Source organism: Mixophyes fleayi, chromosome 6 (assembly GCF_038048845.1).
Source record: "Mixophyes fleayi isolate aMixFle1 chromosome 6, aMixFle1.hap1, whole genome shotgun sequence".
Lineage (NCBI taxonomy): Eukaryota > Metazoa > Chordata > Amphibia > Anura > Limnodynastidae > Mixophyes > Mixophyes fleayi.
The window spans coordinates 144,766,323-144,781,544 of NC_134407.1; the positions used below are offsets into that span (position 1 = coordinate 144,766,323).

Below are 15,222 nucleotides of genomic sequence, written 5' to 3' on the forward strand. Positions count from 1 at the left end.
GTTGTGATCAGACCACAACGATACACACTAATTGAAATTCACTACTAAAAACTAAACCCTTCACTGACAAGGCTAGCAACATATTGCACAGTCGTTTTCCCTCTCAGTAGGGAGGGGTTTAAGCTTTTCTAACAAGTTAATATTTATGCCATGAAATGCCAGCATGGATAGATCTATAGCTAGACTAAAAAGTCTGTTATTAGTTAGACTTAGGAACATAAATTAATGGAATGTTCTACAGACATTTCCAACTTCCAGAGCATGCTGGGAGTTGTAGTTCATCTGCTCTAGTTAAACAATGAGTTTATTTAGAATTCTGCTAAACACTTAAAATATAGTACATAATTTCACGATTTGTAAACAATACAGCTATAATTTTATCAAAATATTGATCTGAAAATAGAACCTAAAGTTTATCTTCATATATAAGACGGGGGACTCCCGACATTTGATAAGACAGCAATGATAGAAGTTCTCTCACCTCCTGCACGAGTGGAAGCCCCCTTATGTTTACACAGTAACATTTCACTAGGCCAGGGTATAATGTTCATCATTTGCACCGCGCCTTAACACTGTGCCATTAAGAACTAATGTTGTTATGCTGCCCTTATATTGTTGTGAGGGGCAATATTAACCAGTTATAGGCTGGCATATGGAAAGATGAAGCAGGCACATGGCTGCACAGATCTGTGAAATGAACTGGTAAACATAATGGTGGTTGAACTGTACCTGAGGTACAAGGCTGTAAAGGGAGGGAAAGCACAGCAGCACAAAGTGTTAAAGGCCGTTCTGAGGTACACAGGGGAACATGGCAGATTCTAATTGTCACATTGTTCTGATATTACAACTGAAATCATCAGTCACCTATACATCGATGTATGAAGCACAATTTATATGTCATGGAGTGTAAGTGCCCCCTATGTTTCCTTCATGTCACCACACATAGAAGGGGTACATGTTGTAAGGGAGGACAGGGGAGGAGGGGAGCTGGGGTAGCGACAGACCACAGCCTCTTTCCTCCAGCTTAAATACTTGTGTGGGAGAGGATGACGTTGGACTAGGAAGCAGAAGGTGTAATGAACACACAAACCACAGATGATTTGGTAACTGGAAGGACCAATAGACAAGAGTGGTCATGTCTGGTACCAAAGCATCTTAGGGTAACAATTATATCTGAAATGGGCTGTTTAAGTTACTGGACACTGGGATCTCCACTGCACCCCATCCGGTACTCCCCACACTACCAGTTACAGTTATCCCACCCATCATTTGTAGCAGGTGCCTCTCTCGGGCCAGCCTTCTTCCCCTTCCCTTCAGCCTCCCAGTGGCTGTCCCAGTTTTCCCAGCCTTCACTGTTGCTGTTCTTGTTGTTAGAGGTGGTCCCGGAGCCCCAAACCTCCCAGCTGTCAGAACTCTTCCTCTCTGTGGAGTTTTCAGGGAAGGTCCAGCTGTCCCCACTGAGTGATTTTGTCGGCTTCTTTATTTCTTCAGTGCTGCCAAATGTCTCCCAAAAGGATTTTCCAGTGGTGGCATTCTGATAGGCATCACCAGCTCCCTGCTGGTAACCCTCTCCCGATGTGGAGCTGTGCATGGGATAGATGTAGAACAGAGGTATTAAGAAGAGACAATGAGAAATATGTCAATACTACTAAATACTACACTGCCCTATTACCATGCAATATTGCTACTCATTTCATATTCTCCACTTACAGGCGAGACACAGAGCAATAGCTCTATGGGTAAGGAACCAATTTTCCAATCCTTTCTTTTGAATTATTTACATGTTTGTGTGTAGTGGCAAATATCATGGGTGATACAGTACAGTCACTGCAGGGCACATTGAGACACATACACACACACAGTCTGTGCAATAAATATGTCCCCCACGGACATCTGTGCACGTAGACGAATCATTATGCACGCAGAGTGGAGAACACAAATAGAGGGACAGGCTATGGTCACTCACCTCTCTGTGGGGTCCTCGCTTTTCCCAGAAAAAAATGTGGTGACATCTTTCCAGCTCTTTGAACCAACACCCTGCACCTACAGAAGACACCCGAGTTATAAACAGTAAACCTACAGTGGCTATTTAGAAGGTCAGTCTGAAAATGCCTAGGGAGCTCACATAAGCTGTCACACATGGGAAACATGATCAGTCTCTTACAAAACTGCTTACAATCTATCAGTCTCCTACACACAGCGAAGGCAGCCATTTTTTGCCATTCATGAGAAAGCAGCCAAGACCTTTACTCCTTTACTAAGAACTGATGTTATCACTGAAACAATTTGCGAGAAAGCAGCCTATGCAATTAACTAGGAGCCAGTGACATAGGCAAGTATTGGTCCAGGCCAAAAAATGGCTGCCTCCACAGTTTATATACAATGCTTCTCCTTAAATAAAGGCAGTGGAAAAATGTCTCTAATGGGGTGCGGTACACTTACAACCTGTAAAAGATGTTATGCAGTGTATAGAACATTTAAGCTTGCAGCCCATGTCAAGGGTCCTCATTCCTGCAAGTCCTACATCATGTAATAGTAAGGAAAAGCACTGACAACTGGCTTTTTGAATGTATTCATATAGGGCATTTATATTGCCCCACAGCTGGTACTCTCTAGCTTGTACGACTGTCCAGGAGTGGGTATATTTCTTTTCTGTCTCATAGAAACAGCAGCATTATTCACAGGATAAATTACTACCATCTGTGTAATGTTCTCAAGCGCAGCATCAGCCCAATCAAGTGATCCACAAAGTGGTCTCACTTTTTCTCCATAACGAACTTTCAGATCCACCGTGCTAGTGTTCATGCCCCAACTATGCACTTTCATCTACAGTATATGTTATAAGGAAGTACAGAGTATATGCAGAGCGCACTATAATGTCTCAACTAGGTTCAAAACTTAGAGGCAAGAAACATTTTAAGATGTATGGATCATTACAGCAAACTATGGTGAGCTGGCAGCACCAGTATAACTTAGATAACTCAGTGTGGGTCTAGGGGTATGTGTATAGGTGGGAGAACTCACCCCCATGTTGTCCAAAAAAGCCGCATGTAGGGAAGTGGACAAAAACAAATTGATTAGAGAAAGCATTTACAAGAACAATATGGCATGCCAGCTGTCTCCACATTCCAAGTGTGCATCAGGGATTAATGAACCTATTTGTTTTATCCTGTTTTGCCTTCGGATATATGCAAAATGACACTTTTATTCACTACAATGACATGTCCGATGCAGAGATTTAATGCTGAAGGATTGTTACCCCAGAAAGTATGGAGTATGGAGACAACCTGCACTGCGCCAATAGAACTCCCCTACCTTTGATGCTAGACTGGAAACATCTTCTAAGTATCGCCCCTCTTTTACCTAGAAGATGGGAGGAAAAGGGGAGGACAAGGAACATGAGCTTTCAGAGGGGTAATGATAGGCTGTGGGGAAGATACCTTTTACCCAGCAAGCAGATCATTTCAGCAATAGTGGAACAGTGCACGAAGATCTTCTTGCATTGACAGAGTAGCAGAGAGGCAGTATATGCGTACAACATGCAAGATCGTGATTTTATAAAGAACAGAAATAAGCAACACATCGCTAGAAAACCATTGAAAAGCAAAGGACAGCTGGCAGAAGGCAGGACAAAGATGGGATCCATTGACCCCAGTAAATAAAGCAAAAATGCATTATATGGTAAAGCATGAGAGGGGATAGATTATGGTAGTGTGTATTGCTAGACAAGACCTTAGAGACACAGAGAGACACCATATCATATGAATGTTAATCACCACGCTGAGCCACAGAACCAGCAGTGTTAATCTCAGCAGATAACTACTTAATACACTATGAAGTTACCTTCTCCTGAGTTGGTTTGACAACATTTTCATTAATGGTCTGGCCTAGCTCACAGGCCTATCCAGGAGAGAAAGAACAGGAGAGGAGAGGAGTCAGGGTGGGTGGGGGAGGTCCACATGAAATGGATACAGGAAACATGCAGTAGACGAGCATACATTCAACCAAGAGTAATGGAGATACATGCATATGAATATGTAAAACAGACACAGCCAGTTGGAATAGGGCAAAAGGATTTATAAAGCAGAGAAAAGACAGGGGTAGAACAGGGTTTGACAAAATAATCTAGAATTCAGGAGCCCATCACTCAAATCTAGGAGCCAGGAAAGATTGCGACTCTCAAAAGTTAAGCATGAACAGTAATTTGTTCAAGGCATTTTTGCTACCTGGCTCCTGGCATTTGTGTAGGTTCAGGGCAGAAGTAGACATGAGGGATGAAAATGTAACAAGAGTAGAGGCATATATAGGAGGTAAGAAAGAAGAGAATGACAGGGCAGAGATAGAGACAAACAGAGAGAGAGGGGTTCCAAGTTTGACAATGACCTTTGATAATACAATAAAACCCTCTATGAAAGACCAGGCCTGCACTGCTTGGAGGAGTAAGGGGTTAGATGAAAATGATGGGATGGGAGCCCCAAGGACCTGGCTGGACAAAAACCATCACAACGGCACCGGACTGCCACACACAGACCATGCACACAGATATGCCTGGATTACCGAGTCCGTTGGATGCTTGTTCCCTCCCCAAAACTGCACATGGGCAGCAATGAAGAGGGTGGGAGAAGAAACTATCTTTAGCATGAATTAAAATGAACTCAACCTTTTCATTCCTATTTTGCAGGGTGCTCAGTGTCAACACATTTCTAGTCAAAACCGACATGGAGGTAAATGTATCAAGCGGCGAGTATCCGGTGGGTTTGAAAAGTGGAGATGTTGCCTATAGAAACCGGATTCTAGTTATCATTTATTTAGAACATTCTACAAAATGACAGCTAGAATCTGATTGGTTGCTATAGGTTAGATCTCCACTTTTCAAATCCACTGGAAACGCTGTTGAGTGTGAATCTATATTGTAAACATACATAACTGACACAATCTGTTTAAACTGAAGACCAACTATATGGGTGATATTCAATAAAAAGAGAAATGGAACTTTTCTGCCTTGTCTAAACAACTGTCCTTTTCTTAAGTGCATATTTTGCATATACACAGTGGAGGCAGCTATTTTGTAAGCTGATCCAATATTCATGACAAAGTCTATTAATTTGGCAGGAACTAAATTAGTGAACCAATAGACTAGTTAAAGTGTAGATAGTAAACATAACTATTTCTAAATACACTAAAAATATGACTGGATTTTGCAATTTCTAACAAAATTAATGATAACGATTATGTGTTGCTTTATTATAATGTTCTTTTGTTCAATTTAGCAACCTAAACTATCTTCACATGTCCTACAGGAGGTGTATAGAAGACATTATCCCGCAATTATAGTACAGTAAAAGTGAACACAACAAATTTGTGCTGCTGCGATGAATGCTGTAATGTCATCCGCACAGATGAGTCATGATCACAATCGCACTTGGATGCAATTGGGTGTATTGTTTTGGGAAAAATGTGCCTGAATTTGGGAAGACCACTACTGCTTTATATGGAAAACTGCAGCAAAATTAGGCATTGTGTATTCGTAAATGGATTAGCTCTGTCAGTATATAACATGTCAACTCATTTCCTGCTGATCCTATCTGTCGTCCCTCAGCATTTACCTTCTGTGTTGCTTGAGATCCCAATTTGGTGGCCTAAAGGAGAAACAACATGAATGAGCAGGTCAGTAAGTATACATGTTCACAAACACTGCACATTCCCCTAAAACAGAAGGGTAACCACTAGATTGATCCTTTAAAACCAGAATGCAGTGTACAGGTAAGAATTTTTGGCACTGACCTACTAAATAATAACACAATCTATGCTCCAATTCAGCAACGGATTCTAAGTAAGGAAATGCATTACATTAAAACAACACACATGTGATCCTTTCACCCAAGAGATAAGGGAAAAGAATTCTCTTCCACTTCACCCGAAAGAACTTCTAGCATCTAGGGCTTGTGAGTGTGGACAAACATTGATTGGGCACAGAGATCGGTAGTCGTCTCCAGACCACATTTTTCAACATGCCAGCGTGATGCCATGGAGGCACAATGGAGGAAAGCACATCTAATTTTGCACAGAGTGCATAGTACACACCCCTGACATTGCCATAATCAAGTCCCCCTTTTACTCTTTTAAACGTATTTTCCTCCTACACTTGAAATATAAACATGTATTGTTCCTGGGGTATAGGAATGTTTCACCCCCCTCCCCCCTTCTTTTGGAGTGCTTGTTGCAAAATAATTTTTGTGGCATAAGGCACTCGCCAAACAGAAAAAAAATTATATATGCAATACCAAACCAATCCACTAGATGGCAGTAGGTAACTTATAAAGCTACTTACGCTTTCCTTGGCAGCAGATGCAAATTTACTGGCTCCAACCGTGAAATTGCTCCAGCCCTATAAGAGACAAAGGGAATTCAAACCATCATCTTCCCATAATCAAATACTAACAGATCTCTTGTCAATGTAATATGTTGTGCGGTGAACACAGAGTTGATGCACAATGTATAAATATGTAATGATTCTTTAAGAATTTACATTATTGTGCCACCAATACTAAATAATATAATAATGGAAAAACAATCTTGGCACATTAAGTCTGTCTGTATTGCACTCTACAGGGTCTCAAAGATAGAATACATGGATTGGATACATGGAAAAAAGTCCTTCCAACCATAAAGTGAGAAAAACCTATGGGACAGGACACTTCCTTTTTAAATTACATAGAAGTGTACAAAAATTACATTTAAAAGTAAACAGAGCTCTATTATACAGTATACTTGAAAAAGTGAGACCTATCTAGTTTTGAACTATTTCAAAGCTACATCAATTCCTAGTGAAAAATACACCCAACATACCGAGTACAAAGAGGTCATTGCGTTGTTCAGGAAATCATCATCTTTTTTTGGAGGATTTACTGTGTTTCCAAAACCAACATATCTGTTCTCCTGGTTTCCGCCGCCCCCGCCACTGGAAAACAATAGACACATTGACACCAGATTCATAGGTCACGCAGTCCTAAGGGAGATGTCCATGCATATTCTTGTTTTACACATTAAATCTCTGTACCCTCAAGTAGAAAAATGGCTGCCCCCCCCCCCCTCCCTCATTCTCTGTGCATGGCAGGAGAATCAAGTTATATCTCTTTAATATGGAGTGCTGCTTCATCTGGAAAATGCATAATAAATTAACTGTTCTTTGCTGAATACAATATAAAATACATCTACTAACATACAAAGCCAATAACAAAACTCCACCAACATGCATCTCTTCACTTGTCTCAAAATATCTCCCAACATCTGCACCTCTCATCCTCACTTCTTACTTGCTCCCACTCATTACAGGACATTTTTCAGGCAGCACCCACTTCCCTCCCTCATACATGATTTTCATCTTCAAGAGTTCCCTCAAAACATACCTCAATAGGAAATCATATCCAATTCCAGAACAGTCTTTCCTAACCAGCCTAAAATAATATACCCAATTACTGCCCCTGCATACAGTTCATGAAAAACTTACATTCATTCTCATTCTATACACAAACAACCTACGGTTTCCCAAACAAGCATTGCTGTGTGACTGGATCATAAGGCCCCACTTCACACTTTTTAAATGTACCCAAACCTTTATTTTTCTACAGACCGTAAGCATGTAAATAGAGTATAGAGTTTGAATGAGCACTAGAATTTGTATTGGCACTAGAGAACATGGTTCAGTTTAGACCCAATTAGCCACAAATCATGTGTAAGGGCACAAAGGGGCTACATCTCTTAAGGACTCATTGAATGGGACAGACAGTAGATGCCATGGGATTATAACAGTGTATGCAGTCACTGTCCAGCTGAGCTCCGTCTGATCTGAAGAAATGGCTCAAGTGCCCGAACCAGTCTTGGAGACAGACCAAGGTGTTGAATAAAGAAGTTAGAAGGAAGCTTAAGAAAATATTGATTTTCACGATGTATTAATTAATTAAGGGCTTTGCACCTAACAGAATTAGGTTGAGTTTTAAAACTGTAGGGATTTGTCTAGGCTGTAGCACAAGTGTTGCAGTAGAATATAAACAACAAAAGTAAATTGAAATTTAGTTTTGTTTTTATTTTATTTTGATTATTACTCCTTTATTTGAGAACAGATCTAGCCATTAGTTCGAGTGAACAATATCCTGCTTATTTTAATCAATGACATAAAGAAGAAGAAATATAGATTAAAGGACAGGAAGATACATACAAAAGTTCAAGCTGCACAGAACAGGGGGGCCAGGAATTTACCTCTGATAGGAATTGACATCATCATTCAACCAATCCTCAAATGCTTTGTCTCCAAAGGCAGCACCAGTGTGGCCACTTCCTGCATTTGAGCTGCAACAGAGGGACAGTGGAGGGGAAACACAAATAAAGAATGCTTATTTATCTTAATCCAAGCAGAAAAGACACAACCACATGGAAAAGTAGAGGCTGGAAGACTATTACCGTTGAGATGAACCACCCATCATCTTTGGCTGAGGAGGTGTCCAGTTTCGTGCAGGCGACGTATCCTCAGACCATTCCCGTCCTTCAGATAAAGTTGCAATCTGGACACAAGTGATCAGATATAAATATTAAACCTATTGAATTGTGACAGGACACCAGACAGACCATAACATCCACAGCCGCACCTTGTCCCGATAAAGAGCTGCTGCCTTGCTGTTGTATTTCTCCTGCAAGCTCCAGCACGCGTCGTAGTCCTCCTGAGACTCCAGGAACTGGCGGAACTTACCATTACCGCCAACCTTCATCTTTTCCAGCTCCATGTCCTTCCACTTGTCCATAGTGACCGAACGCACAAAGCTGTGAGGGAGTAAATGTGGATGGACATATAATGGCATTGCCAGAAATGGCACAGCAAGATATGCCTTCTCATTTCGGCTTTATATCCTTAATCACTGTCTTAGAACTGTGTGGTGGTTATCACGGCTTGTGATAAAGGGAGGAAATGCTTTATTAAATCTTAATTACATTAACAAAGCTGTAGTGCAAAATCAGAGTAAAGCTGGGTACACACTACAGGGTCTTTGTCCAATAATCGGCTCAACCAGCCGACGTAAGACCGCTCGTTCAAAAGTCGGGTCAGTGTGTGTAGTAACATGATGGTCGAAAGTCTGCCCAAATGGACGATTGTCGCCTCATTTGGTTGGTCGTACCGTTAAATATTTTCGTTCCAATCTCGTTTCCGTTGTATAGTGTGTATAAACTTCCAACCGATCCACAACAGTGAGTACGAAATTACAATCACTGCTCACAACAACATGGCTGTAAAAAGTCGCTAAAGGGACGTCTGCTCTTCCCTTTATCGTCTAAAACAGGCCTGTCCAACCTGCGGCCCTCCAGATGTTGTGAAACTACAAGTCCCAGCATGCCCTTCCAGCTATCAACAGGTTGTCTACTGGCAAAGCATGCTGGGGCTTGTAGTTTCACAACACCTGGAGGGCCGCAGGTTGGACAGGCCTGGTCTAAAACAAGGCTAGTGTGTATGCAGTCCATGGACCGAGCGATCGGACCATCGATCGCATGTAAAATCGATCGGCATAAAATTCTGTATTGTGTACCCAGCTTTAGCAATGTATATTATCTTTATGTGAAAGATTCAATTGGATTTAGTAGTCATTAAATGGCATAGGACTAGTGGCGTTGTGCCACTCTCCATACATCCTGTAGCACAGCGGCTCATACAGAACCAAATGTTCATCTAGAGACACTTACCTGAGGTGGACTCCCAGCCCTCTGTGCTTTCCAGAGCACTCCAAGCACACCCAGATGCCATAAGTCACACTGACCCACTGAGGATTAAAGGCTCCACATTCAAAGCAGGTCTGAAAGACAGAGACATCCAATCATGAACACTACTTAAATAATCTCACAAGCTAGAAGAAAATTTGTATCTGCCAGCCCACACATCATTATCTGTATGTTAATGACCGATTATTAAACAGGGTAGGAAATTCCCAGCTGCACTGCAATATATGTAGCGTGATTGGCCAGGGTACTCAGCTGCAGTGGGCATACCTGGCCAAAGTAGTAATCCAGGATTGGATAAGAGTGTCACGTTCGTCTCATATTCTACCATGGGGATGGACGGTTTAGCCAGGTATGCCCCACTGCTATCAAGGTGCCCATAATCCGTTTCAGACCTACTTGGCTACCAACTGCAATGTATATGAACCTAAATCTACTATTGATCCAGCAACTGATAGGGAGGATGCTATATTTTTTGGATTACAAATGCAGTCATTATCCAACAACCCCATTCTAATGCTGCCATTTGGCCCTAAAACTAAAAACAGATATTTCAGACTTTGACACATACAATAATCTAAGCAGTTGAAACAGCTTGCGCTATCACAACAGTGGCTATTTTTTTATGGAAGACAAAAATAATTCAGGAAATTAGTGCAAATATTTTCTTTAAAACCACCAAGTGAAATAAGGAACACCAGCAATTTTACTTTTCACAATCAAGAACTAGCTTTTCCAGTAAACCATTTAATGCAAAGAAAAGAGTTCAATGATCCCTTGTGTAATAGCAGTTCTGCCCATGAACCCTTTAACAACGAAGACATTTTAAAAAATACTTCTTAAAAGAGCCAATCACAAAACAGAAAGAATGAGAGGCACGCTGACAAAACTTTTATGGACAGCTGAGCTATAGACAGAAATGTGAGGAGTTCTGCACATACCCATTTGCACACGGATTGTTAATAGAATTTATATAAGTAAAATTGTTGTATTCATAGGGGAACTGTTTATACTTCAATTATATATTTTTTTTAAGCTCTCCAAACTGGAATAGAGTACCTGTAGTAAATCAGTGCAGGGGTTTACAATAAGTCACTACAGGGAGATTATCATCATCATCATCGTGTAAGGCGCCACACTGCTCTGGACAGTATACATGGTAGACAACATGAATGCAGATATGAAAACAAAGGTCAGGTAGGATCTGCTTATAAGACAGTGTACTCTCTAATTGGAAGAGGGCACGGCTGAAACAAGAGGAACCAGAGTGAAGAATGAGACAGTTGTGAGGATAAGGTAAATATCAACTTACATTGTTTTCATCCTGTACCCTAACTTCCTTCAGCACCTTCCTTGTCCGTGGGCTTGCCATTTCTCTGCAAGACATTACAAACTGCGTTATAGTTTTTAAACATGAGTTCATTGACTAGTTTACTGGTTGAATCACCTATCATTATCCAGTATGACTAACCAGCACAGAATACAGATGTATGACCAACAGTTATTCAAAACAATATATATGGCAAACCAAAGACATCCACACAAACATCTCATGAATTCAGGTAATTGACTGAATGTGGTAGGTCTACACTGGGCCACTGGAATAACAGAGATTTTGTGAATATGGGACCTCCAGGCACATCTACCACACTATCTCAATAATTGATAGTTTAGGGAACATTAAAGAAATAAAGAGAATAGCAATAGCTTGGAAATTGAGAAATATAAAAGCACCAGGAACTAAGGCAATATTTAGGTTGAGTGGTCTCCACACTTGTTAATGAATGCAGGTATGTTTATATTCCCAGTATATAGGTGGGTTTGCCACATCTACAATCAGCCCCCAGCTTTAAGCAGTGTATAGGAAATAAGGGGGCAACACAAACATTACTGTCAAGGGAACAAAGTGTATTGGGAGAATATAAGTTTCCAATAAACAACCAAGATCATTTTCCATGAATTAGGGGGCTGATGACACAACCAGATCCACAATAACCTCCCAGGTACTAGGGGCTTTATTGAATGTGGGGGTACGGCCACATCCACAGTAATTCTCCAGTAATACAGCGGATTTAGAGAGCCTGGATGGACCGGCCACGTCCACCATAATGTCACAGGGATCAGAGGGGTTTGGAAGGAATCGTCCATATCGCCGATATGTCGCTTACAGGAAGGAAATCGCGAAGATCGTACGAAGTAGTGAGATGTATGCTGGGGATCAGTGTACCCCGGTGTTATTAGGGGGATAGGCAGCCGGTAACCGGCTGAGAGGAGGTAGATGGTGAATGGGAGAGGGGCAGGCGAGCCGGGGGTCTGATCTCGGAGAATGCCCAAATTACACCAGACCGGGTGTTAGATCCCGGGTGTAAGATCCCGGCCTGGTGTGTGTCATCTCAGGGTACCTGCTCTAGGCCGGGCGGGTGTCCGGATATCTCTGGTGTCTCGGTCGGTGATATCCCCGGTGCTGTCTGGATGTCTCTATCGGTGCCCGGTGCGGTGCCTGGTTGTGCTGCCGGTGTCCAGTCTCCCTCACTCCGCCGCCATCTTCCGGCTACGTTGCAGCTTCGCAAAGGATTCTGGGACTAGTGCGCCTTAACTCTGTGCATGCCAGGGCTTACTGTAATATTATATTATGTCTGGTCGTAACATGAGGTAGTAATCTTATGTGACATGAAGAAGTAATAGACTCTGAATATATTTGTGTGTGACATGAGATAAGGTAATATATGTATCTGACATTAGATAATAGAGTGTGACATGAGGTAATATGTGAATGATATGAGGTGATGTAGTTGAGTATACCTGTGTGTGACATGAGGTAATATGTGAATGATATGAGGTGATGTAGGTGAGTATACCTGTGTGTGACATGAAGTAATGGTATATCTATGTATGACCTGAGGCAGTAAATTATGTATATGAGTGACATGGGAAATAGGATATACATGAGGAAATAAAGTATACCTTTGTAAGACCTTCAGAAATAGATTATATCTATGTGTGACATGAGGTGATAGTGCAAAACATATTCAAAGGTACAACAGTTTCTCATCTGGATGGAATCAGGTTGCAGATTTACAAATGAACAGTGTGCAGTGTTTTATGAGAAATACCAACATTGTAGGTCCTGCATATAGGACAGTACTGACAACTGTTGTGCAATGTATGTGAATCCTAGTACAAACTAAGGGATTTATGTATCATTGATGGTTAGTAGGCAGCAGTGAGAATCATTTTGTATTGCAGCAGTAAAATGTTCTGCTGTTGACATCCTCTTAAGATGCCATTCACCTACCTTTTTAATGAGTTTAGAAAAATAGTACATATACTTTGTTTGCAATAAAGCCCAAGACAGTTTTCGGTATCTAGAGCAGTGTTTATTAAACCTGGTCCTCAGGACACCTAACTGCATGTTTTCCATATCCCCTTGCTCTGTATTCATTACTGACAGACACATTGTAAGAGATCCTCAGGTGGTATAATTATTTCCCTTGTCACCTGGAAAACCTGCACTGTTAGGGGTCCTGTGGACTGGGTTTGAGAGAAATTTTTGTAGAGGATCTTTCTACACTGCAAAAGGAACCCCCTCCATTTACAAAGATTACATGTACGTCAGACACTGGAGAAGCGCCTCTGCACCTGACCTATATGTAATCTTTGTAGATGCAGGAGGTTCCTTTTGGAGTGTAGGAAGGTCTTCTAGAGTACCAAAAGCTGGTTTTGGCTTTGCTGTAAACAAAGTATATGTGTTATTTTTGTAAACCCCAAAATGTGCTGCAGAATTGTCTGGCAGTTGAATTCCTAGTAAACATTAGTAAAAGAGGTGTAATTTATATATTTGATAATAGATCTCAGAGGGTAACGTGATATAATCTAGACATTGGTCTAAATCAGGGGTGGGCAAACCTGTCCTCAAGGGCCATATCCAGTTCATGTTTTTAGGATTTCTTTAATCATGTACAGCTGAGTTAATCTATTTGGCTGGGTCAGTAATTATCCCACCTGTTTCTACAGACAGAAATCCTAAAAACATGAACTGGATATGGCCCTTGAGGACAGGTTTGCCCACCCCTGGTCTAAATAAGGACCATTCTTGCGTTGTTGGTCTCCAGATGTAAAGTAGCTCTGTTGTTTCATGAACAACACCAAGGGCTAGATTTACTAAGCTGCGGGTTTGAAAAAGTGGGGATGTTGCCTATAGCAACCAATCAGATTCTAGCTTTCATTATTTAGTACATTTTACAAAATGACAGCTAGAATCTGATTGGCTGCTATAGGCAACATCCCCACTTTTTCAAACCCGTAGCTTAGTAAATCTAGCCCCAAATGCATGTTTAGAGTCAGTGAAGAAGTTTACTGACTTGCCTGTTGCAAGCACACTGGCGTGTTTTACAGCTGCATGCTCTGCTACCTGCACAGTGTTGACAAATGATAGGTAACCTCTTTTAGTTGGAAACAGATAGCATAACTAGGTACAAGTGCACCACCTTCATTTAGTTCAAAAGAACAATATACATCCAAAAAAATGTTATCTGTAGAGGTATGACTTTAAGAGCTACCCTCATTGAAGTAAGCTGAGGGGCAACTTGAATGCAGTCATTTTGTACCTACAATCTTCAGCCAATATATCCACTAGACAGAAATTAACAATGAATCCAGGGATAAGGGGAGGCTCTGAAATATCATCAATCTCACCCATCCTAGCTCCTACTGATACAGAGGTATCCTCCTTTGAAAGATCCAAAAACTTTCTAGTAGGTTAATTGGCTGTTATCAAAATTGACCTTAGTGTGTGTGTGTGTGTGTGTGTGTGTGTGTGTGTGTGTGTGTGTGTTAGGGAATATAGACTATAATCTCCAATGGGGCAAGGACTGAAGTGAGTGAGATCTCTGTAGCCTCTGTGTGTGTGTGTGTTAGGGAATATAGACTATAATCTCCAATGGGGCAAGGACTGAAGGGAGTGAGATCTCTGTACAGCGCTGTGGAGTTAGTGGAGCTATATAAATGGCTGATGATGAAAGATTACCTCTACCAAACAGTGGTAAACTTTACCAGATACTGTCTGTTCATAATTTATGATTAGCAAGCAATATAACCTACAGTACAGAAAATGAAAAACCCAATACTTATGAATGTGCATAGAAAAAGAAAAATGTGGTACCATTTTTTCAGAAGCCCTTCACTTCAGCAACTAACATTTTCCAATCTTTTATTTGTATGAAAAATATGATGTGTATTCCAGTCCTGGGTTGATAAATTTAACTTACCATTTTCAAGTGCTGATTTTATTGGGAAAGCTTTTGTATGATTCTGAAGGTATATTGATACCAAACACCAAATTATTTCTTGGTAGAATTTAGAAAGAAAAACCAAACATGTATGTTTCCAGTTCACTTTCTTACAACTTTAATAGAAAAAAATAACGAATTATACTATTCCTCAAAATTCTCCATGGCAGCC

The 15,222-nt window shown here is 41.0% G+C and overlaps 1 protein-coding gene across 7 annotated transcripts; it reads right to left on the reverse strand.

Annotated features, from left to right (window-relative positions):
* Positions 1-244: 244 nt before the first annotated feature.
* Positions 245-12,421, reverse strand: ARFGAP1 (ARF GTPase activating protein 1). Of its 7 annotated transcripts, XM_075176701.1 has the most exons (14): positions 12,165-12,421; positions 11,075-11,138; positions 9,730-9,839; positions 8,646-8,817; positions 8,461-8,561; positions 8,260-8,349; positions 6,850-6,961; positions 6,332-6,388; positions 5,607-5,639; positions 4,558-4,590; positions 3,844-3,900; positions 3,316-3,363; positions 1,967-2,043; positions 245-1,583 (listed from the first exon to the last, which is right to left on the reverse strand). In XM_075176701.1, the coding sequence occupies exons 2-14, from the start codon at positions 11,132-11,134 to the stop codon at positions 1,241-1,243; spliced, it is 1,293 nt and encodes a 430-aa protein (XP_075032802.1). In that variant the 5' UTR covers positions 11,135-11,138; positions 12,165-12,421; the 3' UTR covers positions 245-1,240. The 7 variants fall into 7 exon arrangements, with proteins under 7 accessions (XP_075032802.1, XP_075032803.1, XP_075032804.1 ...); XM_075176702.1 differs by lacking the exon at positions 4,558-4,590; XM_075176703.1 differs by lacking the exon at positions 3,316-3,363 and having other exon boundaries at positions 1,967-2,037.
* Between the last annotated feature and the right edge of the window lie 2,801 nt (positions 12,422-15,222).

Excerpts from the sequence above, each read along its gene's own strand:
- ARFGAP1 (XM_075176701.1), bottom strand. The coding sequence starts at position 11,134 with ATGGCAAGCCCACGGACAAGGAAGGTGCTGAAGGAAGTTAGGGTACAG. Across the intron at positions 8,350-8,460 it reads ATGGGTGGTTCATCTCAACG|CTCAAATGCAGGAAGTGGCC; the intron begins GTAATAGTCTTC and ends CCTCTGTTGCAG. Across the intron at positions 2,044-3,315 it reads TTTCCAGTCTAGCATCAAAG|GTGCAGGGTGTTGGTTCAAA; the intron begins GTAGGGGAGTTC and ends TGTCTTCTGTAG.